Source organism: Taudactylus pleione, unplaced genomic scaffold (assembly GCF_031769625.1).
Source record: "Taudactylus pleione unplaced genomic scaffold, aTauple2 ptg000004l, whole genome shotgun sequence".
Classification (NCBI taxonomy): domain Eukaryota; kingdom Metazoa; phylum Chordata; class Amphibia; order Anura; family Myobatrachidae; genus Taudactylus; species Taudactylus pleione.
The window spans coordinates 5,218,910-5,229,154 of NW_028284407.1; the positions used below are offsets into that span (position 1 = coordinate 5,218,910).

General features: G+C 44.2%; 1 protein-coding gene across 1 annotated transcript; it reads left to right on the forward strand.

Annotated features, from left to right (window-relative positions):
* Positions 1-669: 669 nt before the first annotated feature.
* Positions 670-9,426, forward strand: CDCA7 (cell division cycle associated 7). The gene is made up of 10 exons (XM_088468389.1): positions 670-861; positions 3,318-3,440; positions 3,847-3,957; positions 4,398-4,646; positions 4,947-5,024; positions 5,164-5,352; positions 6,474-6,614; positions 6,870-7,019; positions 7,182-7,318; positions 7,408-9,426. Exons 1-10 carry the CDS (start codon positions 841-843, stop codon positions 7,436-7,438), a joined length of 1,230 nt encoding a protein of 409 aa, XP_088324515.1. The 5' UTR covers positions 670-840; the 3' UTR covers positions 7,439-9,426.
* The last annotated feature ends 819 nt before the right edge of the window (positions 9,427-10,245 follow it).

The window sequence follows — 10,245 nt, forward strand, 5'->3', positions numbered from 1 at the left end:
CTCCTTTGGGCTAGGGACCTGGAGGTGACGTCAGTGAGGGCGGAAGTGCAGATCCCTGCCCATAAAGTCCATCTAAAGGAGAAACTTGTCCCCTCGCTGGCTCGCTTCGGGCTCGGTGGCTCGCCACAAGATTATATTCTCCCTCTATGCCCACGTGGATGGTAGGGAATGACGCTGGGCAGTAACCAATGACGTCATGGTCCACTTCATGAAGGGAATTTAGACATTACCTTTCCTCCTGTCTCCCTTTATTTCTCGCTCTTTCCTCCTGTCTACCCCTGTTCGTCCCCATTTCCTCCATCCCTGTTCTCGCCTGTGACATTCCAAATGGTTTCCAGAGACACCTACTGTAATAACATGTACAGGATTGTTTGAAGGAGGGGCCCCCAAACCGGTACCTTGCCTAGGGCCCCATGAGGTCTAATTCCGGCTCTGCTGGTCAGTCACACCTCAGCTATAGTACACGTGAGGTTGGCGGGCTGTGAGGGTAATGGCCGCTGTGTATACACCACACACACACACAGTGACTGACACTGACTACACTACACAGACACATAAGGGCAGTACTTTCTGTGTGATCGGGGAGTGGGCTGCGCCCGGCGCCATGTACTATCAGCCAGGGGAGGACGGGGCAGGGGGAGGTGTTGTTGTTGTTAGTAAGTAGTATTACAATGTGGCCCGTGCAGGACCCCGACCAGCAGGGAGAGCTCCGCCCCCCGCCCATTACAAACTTTTCGCGGTAAAACTTTCGCGGGAAATCACTCATCCTTGTGAGCAGCAGCGCCCGGAGCACACGTGTGTGACTGTGTGAGCAGCAGCGCCTCGGTACCAGCCAGCAGCATGGACCCCTTCCAGCTACAGGTGAGCGCTCAGGCCGATAGCATGGCTCTGCAGACCACCTCACAGCCCGTCTCTGGGGTGTGCACAGCAATGCATCGTTTCTGTTTCATGCAATGTCCTGCACGCCGAGCTCCGGGCTGGCCAGGTACGGTGTGCATGGTGCGGGACTCTGTGTGGTAGGACCCCGGGGTCTGTGTGTATTATCCGCTACACACATGTTCCCTGCTCCTGGAGATGAGGGCTCAGCCTGCAAAATAATATCCTCATAGTGATTATATACGAGCGTGTTTATCGTGTGTGGCGTCTCTGGGGAAGGGGGGGGGGGGGGTGTTACGTGTGTGTGGTGTCTCTGGGGGGGGGGGGGTGTTACGTGTGTGTGGTGTCTCTGGGGGGGGGGGTGTTACGTGTGTGTGGTGTCTCTGGGGGGGGGTGTTACGTGTGTGTGGTGTCTCTGGGGGGGGGGGTGTTACGTGTGTGTGGTGTCTCTGGGGGGGGGGGGTGTTACGTGTGTGTGGTGTCTCTGGGGGGGGGGGGTGTTACGTGTGTGTGGTGTCTCTGGGGGGGGGGGTGTTACGTGTGTGTGGTGTCTCTGGGGGGGGGGGTGTTACGTGTGTGTGGTGTCTCTGGGGGGGGGGTGTTACGTGTGTGTGGTGTCTCTGGGGGGGGGGGGTGTTACGTGTGTGTGGTGTCTCTGGGGGGGGGGTGTTACGTGTGTGTGGTGTCTCTGGGGGGGGGTGTTACGTGTGTGTGGTGTCTCTGGGGGGGGGGGTGTTACGTGTGTGTGGTGTCTCTGGGGGGGGGGTGTTACGTGTGTGGGGTGTCTCTGGGGGGGGGGGTGTTACGTGTGTGGGGTGTCTCTGGGGGGGGGGTTGTTACGTGTGTGGGGTGTCTCGGGGGGGGGGGGGGTGTTAGACTGGTGTTACTGCTAATATATTGGCTTTATTTCTAGAGAATCTGACAGTTTTACAGCTGTAATTAAACTTTTACACTTTCTTATTTTTCTTAAGCATAATGTTGACAGTATGGTTTGTTCCCCGAATGGTAATGGTCACATCTGCATGCAGCTTTATAGTTGATATCCCACTCAACTGACAATAAGAGCTGCCTCTATGGTTATCCTTACCCCATCCTCCAGCGGGAAGCAATCGGGAAGCCGACTGCCTATATACCGGCAGCCGGCTTCCCGACTGTCTTATCACGGCAAGGGTGAAATGCCGGGCTTCTAGATGTAGACGCCCGCATTTCCCCAACGCCGGGAGACTGGCGCCCGGCATCACGATCGTAGTGATGCCGGGCGCCGCGGGTTAGGGCCTCCGGAGGGGGGGGGCTTAGGGCTAGGCACCCCCCCCCGGAGGGTTAGGCTAGGGGGAGGGAGGTTTAGGCACCCCTGGGGGGGACTTAGGGTTAGGCACCCCCCCCGCGGGGGACTTAGGTTTAGGTAGTGGGGAAGGGGGTGGTTAGGGTTAGGCACTTAGAGGGGGAAGTTAGGTTTAGGCACCCATAAGGAGGGTTAGGGGGGTTAAGTTAGTGGATACTTGCCTATCCACGATCGGGATTTCCAGCGCTGTCGAGCTTCCGCTGCGTCGCACTCTGCTCCTGTCAGGCTGCCGCTGACGGGAATCGAACCATGCGGCCGGCGGTATTTCATACCCATTCCCCTCCAGCAGTATCAGCTCAGAATTTTGCCTGTTTTCCCCACCTTATCGGTTATTTTTCATACCCAAAAACAGACAAAACTCAGGTGCACAACTCCAAATTATTGATAATATATAAATGCAATAAAATTTTGCAATCAATAGGTTTTTAGCATAATCTTGGCCACCATATCCAGGTAACCTCTTTAGGGTAGGTCCCTAACACACTAGGATTCAAATCCAGAGTGCAGGACACCCCCCCAAACTGGCCCAGCTAAGCCACCCCAGGGCAACGCCATAGTAAGGAAAGTGCAGTGTAAAAGAGATGGTTAAGAGCAGCCACAGCTGCATAAAAAGAATGAAAATAAAAAAGTGAAGTACATATATAATAAACAAACATCTTCCCCATATTTTTCATACCCTACATAAGTTAACACGCTATTAAAGCTTGACCCCATGTCCCCCTCTATTATGCAGTACCCCACAATTGTAACATTCGTGACCAGGTTGGTTGCTTTGCCTGCCCACTTTAAGTATCTGTGTGCACATCTGTTTCCTGTATGTTAGGCTGTTGTGTATATGAAGTGCCTTCTGCTTTAACCAGACTGGTCCCTATATCAAAATTGGTAGTTTTGTTTTTACAAATACATAGACCCTGGAACTTTATTATATTTCAAAATGTGAGGCTGTTGGACAAGCAGTGACATCTTGGCACCTTACTGGTGGGTGTAATTGAGGAGACCCAGCCACATCCTCTGACTTACTGTATAAGGGTTCTTTTGGTGACTTTTTCATTTGTTTGTTATGGTTATGTTAAATGTGCTACTGCTTTATCCATTTCAGCAAACTGAAAAAAAAAAGAATTTCCAGAAATTTCGGAATGTGAACTTAATTCCCATGGAGACCTCGTCATCCTCCGATGACAGTTGTGACAGTTATGGCTCTGATAATTTAGCAAACACCACAGTAAGTGTGGCAGAAGCATGCCTGGGAACTGCGCCTTCCATGCTGGAAGTGCAAGTAGTGTTGTGCTTGATTAGAACCTGCATGCCTTTGCTAATATTTCTATAGAGCGCTCATGAATATACAGTCTCCAGTCATTTCGTTTGACTTTTTATTTGTTTTTTTGCTGGCGGCTCTAGGTGGTAATTGTTAGTAGTAGATCTGTCTGCTTATTTTCCCCTTGAAACGTCACATGACCTAAGATGCTTGATTGCCACGATGCCACTGAAATGGTTATTAAACCTCGACCATTTTCTTAGTAACAAAAGCTATTCTTTCATAGCGCACTTGTAAGTGTGATTTGCGGTCTGAGCACTTTGCGGAAAATGACGGCTAAAAGTGTGCATGTATGTTTTTACCCTCTTCTCAGAAAAACAGGTTTAGAAAAGGTACGAGCAAAGAACTGGCCAAAATATTTTCTGAGCATTCGGATACAGAATCGTTTTGTGGGTTTTCAGATGACGAGGTTCATAATGCAATGGTGAGTTGTTAGGTGGGGGGGGGGGGGGGGGGATACTTTTGTATGTGTGGTTTTAAGGTCCCTTATTTAACATAACTGTCTGAAGAGTAATCAAATCTTCAGTGATCACATAATTAAAATATTGAACACTGATTTTATGAATGTGGAAATCTGGCAAATTAGTGCAAGAGAGTTTGGCGGAAATGTATCAACATAATTCTTCTTCACGAAGACCTCCTTTGCCACTTAGCACAGCAATGCAGGATGTCTTGGAGCTGCATTGTGTTACAGTTTCTGGAGAGGTGTTACGGAGCCTCACCCCACTCTAGCCGGCTGTGCAGCATCAGTATAGTCCGTGGGAAAACCGTGATTTCAATGTACGCGCTAAATAGGTGAAATGTTGGAGTTTCCTGCAACGTCTGCATTCTGTTGCAAAAAATGGTGTTTGTTTTATCTGGTAGAAAATTGAATCTGATTCCGAGGAAGTGAAGCCTATGAGAACTAGAAGGTCCACAAGAGGTCAAACCAAAAAGAATGAGTCTCTGAAAGTGGCTCTAAAGTTCCCACCGAAAAGGAGTCCAAGAACGAACTCTGCAAAAGAGACAGTGGAGAAGAAAGTGAAGACTGAAGATTCTGATGTCTCCGATAGCGAGAGTGGTCCTGGCTTCTTAAAGAAACGCGCCTTAAACATTAAACAGAACAAAGAAATGGTACGTGTAGTGCTTTCCGCAGGTATTGTTCATGAACTACAATTTGTGGTTATATTCAATTTCCCAACAAGCCCTTGGCTCAGTTAGAATATGTTCACAACAAGACCAAATTTAAGTACTGTGTACTGATCACAGGTACTCTAGTGGCATTTAAGGACAAGTTTAATGCCTCTTGCAGTACCTTAAGTGACTTGGGTGTGTTTTTTTTTTTTTTAAACAAATAGAAATACTTTTTTATAATTAGTACACAATGTTTCCAGTCAAATTACTTTTTTTGTTTGTTTGTTTTTTTCAATGCAGCTTGCAAAGTTAATGGCAGAACTGAAAAACATGCCCGACTTCCTGTCAAGTAAAAGTCTCTTCTCGCCTTCAACTCCGGTAAGTAAACAGTGCTGCATTTCCTGGAGATGACTTGTACATGCAGTAATCTATTACACTCCTCTCATACAGTCAGATTCGGGGATGTGTTCCTGTATGCCAGTTAATTTACAATTTTATTTTTTTTTCTTTTATGCAGAAAATAAAACGCACTCCTAGGACACCACAGTCTGCAGGACATATCAGGAGGAATCCGGAAAGAACCTCTCGCCCTCGTACCAGGTCAAGCTCGATGATTGATGGGCCACCCAGCCCTGCCCTGGAGGATGAGGAAGATGATGACCGCTACTACTTAGTTAGGAAAAGAAAGATGATGGAGGAATTTGATGTAAGTTTTTATACATGATCAGCTTACTGAACTGCATTTAAAAGATAAAGGTCTATTTATCAAGAAGTTAAGTGTGAAGTGGACCAGTTGAGAAGTTGCCCATAGCAACCAATCAGCTCCTACCTATTATTTTATAGACTGTACTTGATAAATGCTACTTGAAAGCTTGATTGGTCGCTATGGTCAACTTCTCCACTGGTTCACTTCTCCACACTTTTCACTGCTTAATAGATAGGGTATGTGTGTGTGTATAATTAATATATATATATATATATATATATATATATATATATATATATATATATATATATTTTCTCTAAGTGTGGTTATGTTCATGCATAACGAGTCTTATAATACAATATTGAATGTACATATGCTTACATGGGTCTCTTTGCCATTTCAAGAATAGCCAGGGATATCTAAGCTTCATAAATGTAGTTATTGATCGCTGTCCAGCTGCCTCTTTTCCCCGGATGGCTTCTCAGGACCCTTATTTAGATTTTTACCTCAAGTCAGACTTATCAGAGCCATTGATGGTGCTGGCAGCGGAAGGCCACTTAGATGATGATCTCAGCAGAAGGACACTTGCATTTCCAAAACTTCATTCTGCTGGTATTATCCGTATGAACAATTAGGGGCAGTCCCATATTTAAAGAAGTGGGATACCGATTGCTTGGTCAACACTCTAAATGTCAACATGATCATTGGGTCGACCATTTTGTAGACATGTATTTAGGTCAACAGGGTTAAGTGGTCGACAGTCAGAAGATATCGACTGATGGGTTTCTTAGGGTTGATTATGTGTTCACGTTTTAGTGTCGACATGTTAAAGCTCGAGCTTTTGACTGACCATTTAACTTGTCGACCTAAATACATGTCTTCAGAATGATTGGCCTAATAACCTTTTTACTGTCGACATTCAGAACCAGTCGACTTTTTATACCACTCCTGAGGAAGTGGCATTGTGTGTTCTCTGCTCTGAGGAAAACATGGAGAATTGGTGAATGCAAATGTACTAATGGAGTTCCACTGCTTATTGGTTAACGAGGCAGGGAGGATGTGACTGTGTAAACCAGTGCTGCATATGCTATTGTTATATACGTACATCTTATGCATTGCAGGAAGACTATTACGTGCCTAGAATCCGTCGCCAAAGTTCCATGACTATTCCCCACATAATCCGTCCAGTTGAAGACATTACAGAAGAGGAGCTGGATAACATCTGTGTCATTGGAAGTGATAAAGTCTACAACAGAGTAACTGTAAGGATCATGATGTGCGACTCTTGCTGTGTGGTGCTCCTATGTTAGGGCAGTTGAAGGATACAGCCTTGTTTTGTTTTTTTTGTAGGCCATTAAAAAATTTTAATCTGCTATTGGTCATACTTTTCTCTGAATACTCCAATATAAGCAAAATAATTTGCCCTGATTTTTAGTTTAAACAAGCCTGGCAGCACTCTGGGAATGATTCTTAGATTTATTTTAAATAGTGGTTCAATGGTTTTGTTTTCAATTTAGGGCTCAACTTGTCATCAGTGCCGTCAAAAGACAATTGACACAAAAACGAATTGCCGGAACCCTGAGTGTATGGGAGTGAGGGGCCAGTTCTGTGGTCCTTGCCTAAAGAACCGGTATGGAGAGGAAGTGAAGACTGCGCTACTCGATCCGGTGAGTGTGCACATCCCTAGTTATCAAGTAATCATTAGCTACTGCTGCCTGACTGTCACCCTAGGTGGTCTTGAAAATGGTCTACAACAATGTGGGCTGCTTTCATTTTGAGCTTTTGTTCTAATGGACCATGATTGCTTTAATGTATAACTTTCTTTCCAGGAGTGGCAGTGTCCCCCATGCCGAGGGATCTGTAACTGTAGCTTCTGTAGGCAGCGCAATGGCAGATGTGCCACAGGTGTGCTGGTTTACCTGGCCAAGTACCATGGATTTGACAACGTTCATGCCTATCTAAGCAGGTACTGGATCAGTCTGTGGTTAAATCAGCCCCACAGCTTGCTCCTGCTGCCTAAACTCCAGCTAAATTCTGTTTGTTTTCTCTTCACAGCTTGAAAAGGGAACTTGAATTGGAAGACTGAGAACGATGCGATATTACTTCACTGGGACTTTTGGTCACTAGAAGACAACACACCATTATTTGCTAACTTGATAATGTTGCCATGTTAGCTGTGTTTTGTGTTTGTTTTTTTTAAATTACTGGTGTGTCATCGGAAATGATCTATCATTCATCTAGGCCAATAGTGTTTATTAAAAAAAAGCCAAAAATGTTAGCACACTGTATTCTCTACTGAATGGTTTCCAAACTATGTTGATCAAGTACCCCAAACAGCTTATCACTATTGGTATAGAACAAGTGCAACCACTTAGCACAGCCAAATAGATTAGCTCAACTCTGTAAAACATGACCTGTGTGAAAGGGGTATTTGATAGTCAGAGTTGGAAAACACTTGCATACTGTAAATTATTTGTACAAAAAATTGTCTTTAACATTCACTTATTGTGCATGCGGTAGTCTTTTACAGATAGCTGTTATCGTGCCTTCCTTGCAAAGTGTTTTCCATTATGATTTTTGTTAAATCTAGTGCACTTTGCCGGTTTCTTAAATCCAGTCCTCTGAAGACCCTAAATGTCTTCCAGGTCTTTTCGCTGAATCCCGCGTAAGATTAGTACCATTGTGGATCTTTTTTAAAATGTCAGCTAATCAATACACTCCAGATGGAAGACTTGTGAACCATCTAGTGCTCCTTGAGGGGCCTTTATTTAAGAAACACTGTTCTACGAAACATTCCATATTTGTATATACCAGATGCTGATAAATGTTTACTTTCGTCATATGCTTATAGCCTTCACTAAAACGGGCAGTAAAATCCCAGTAGGACAGCTTCTGTAACACATCTTGCAGGGTATTGTGTCCAAGGATTGTAATGTACTTAGGGGTCTATTTACTAAGCTGTGTTAGGAGATAGTGAATGGAGGTAAGGTACCAGCCAATCAGCTCCTAACTGCCAACTCACAGGCTGTTTGAAAAATGACAGGAGCTGATTGGCTGGTACCTTATCTCTGTTCACTTTATCTCTTAACAGTTTAGTAAATAGACCCCTTAGTTTTTATATTTAATCTGATGACCTGTTTTAAAAACATTAGTTAGTTTAAAGTTTCATACAAGAGTACATGGGCTGCTTTGCTAGATCTATTTTTTTATATCTTTTTTTTTTTTTTTTTTTTATATATATGTAGGTGCTGCACATTTTGTAAATTGAGGTTTTAGGTTAATGTTCAAGTTAGTATAACTTTTAAAGAAATACTAAATTACATTTAAAAAAAAATTCAGTTGTAAATTGTACATAGACTAATTCTTTTTTTAACAGTGTTTTATTTGTATAATCCTATACACTGTAGTATAGTCAATACTGCATGCTTAACAATAGATATGATATAAAGTTCTATTCTATACTATTAGATTCTCTAAGATAAATGAAAATGGCTTTTCTGGGAATACATGCCACAGAATGATTGGTATATATCAGGACTGCTAGAACTGCACCATGTATACTATGTCGCTTGGTCCTGTGACCTGTCGCTGGTTATATAGATTTTAATTGATAGAATGGCTGCTGGATCTGTCTGTTTTTGGCACAGGAAAAATTCCTAAGATGGTTATTAAGGTATGAATAGAATACTATACTTTGTTAGAGATGTGCTGTTGAATTAAAACTTTAATTCAAGGTCCATTTTAAACATTTCACTGGGGGGGGGGGATGTATATATTTTTATGACCTGCGGCCATGTTGTTATGCATGTACATAGTTTCATTGCTTGGGCCTTGTGCCTGCTACTGTAGGAAAAATTCTATTCCTTAAATGTTTTTGCAAGTAGAAAATGCAGGCTCTTAAAAAAAAAAAAAAAAATAGTATAGTCTTCTAAATGGCAATTGTGTATACTAACTTTCCTCTTCAGGTTAATATGTAGAAAAGGGACCTGAAAATACATCTCACAGTTGTTTTGGAAATGGACACTGTAAAAAGTGTGATATCCAGCTTTCAGTTCATTAAAGTTTTCTACTTCATATGTGACTGTCTCAGATTCCTTTTAGGTAAAGAAGTCCTTTTATCCAGGAGTATTTCTTGTAAGGGCATATTGGGCGGAATTCAATTGATTACGCGGTCCGGATCTCCCGTCTAAAGTGACAGGAGTTCGCGGCCCGCTATTCAATTGATGCAGTTTTTCGCGCTGATCACGCCCATAGAGGTCAGGTTTAGCCACGTAAAGCAGCTAAACCCGACCAAAGTGCTGGGTGCGACCGCGAAAAGTGATGTTTGGGCGCCCAAACAGGTCACTTTTCGCACATTTCAGCTCTCATCCCCCTCGAGCTGCGAGCTGAAATGTAGCGCTGGCAGCTGGTCGCGCCTGACAGGAGCAAGAATTTAATAGCTCCGTAGGGCGCGATAGGGGCTGGAATCAATTGAATTCCGCCCACTGTGTGTTTTCAGAATCTATTTTTAGAATACATAATTAAAATGGAGACCATTGTTATAGCTGGTAATTAATAAACCAAAAGGTCTAGAACGGGTGGGGAACCTTTTTTTTTTTGGCCGATGGCCGTTTTGATATATAAAACATTATTTGCAGGCCACGCACCCTCCGTGTGACATCACACAGGGGCAGGGCCACAATCGCTGGTGATTGCAGCAATGTGCGGAGCATCCTCTGGATGCTCTGGGGAGCTGTAAGGGCAGTGGTGTGACTGTCTGAAGCGTCCTAAGGATGCTCCAGGCGGTACTGCTGCATAGATTCCGGCTGCAGGGTGCCATTCTAGGCACCCTGCTAGCCAGATGAGGCTAGTTGGAAAAAAAAGCCGAGTGCCAGACCAAATGATTCTGCGGGC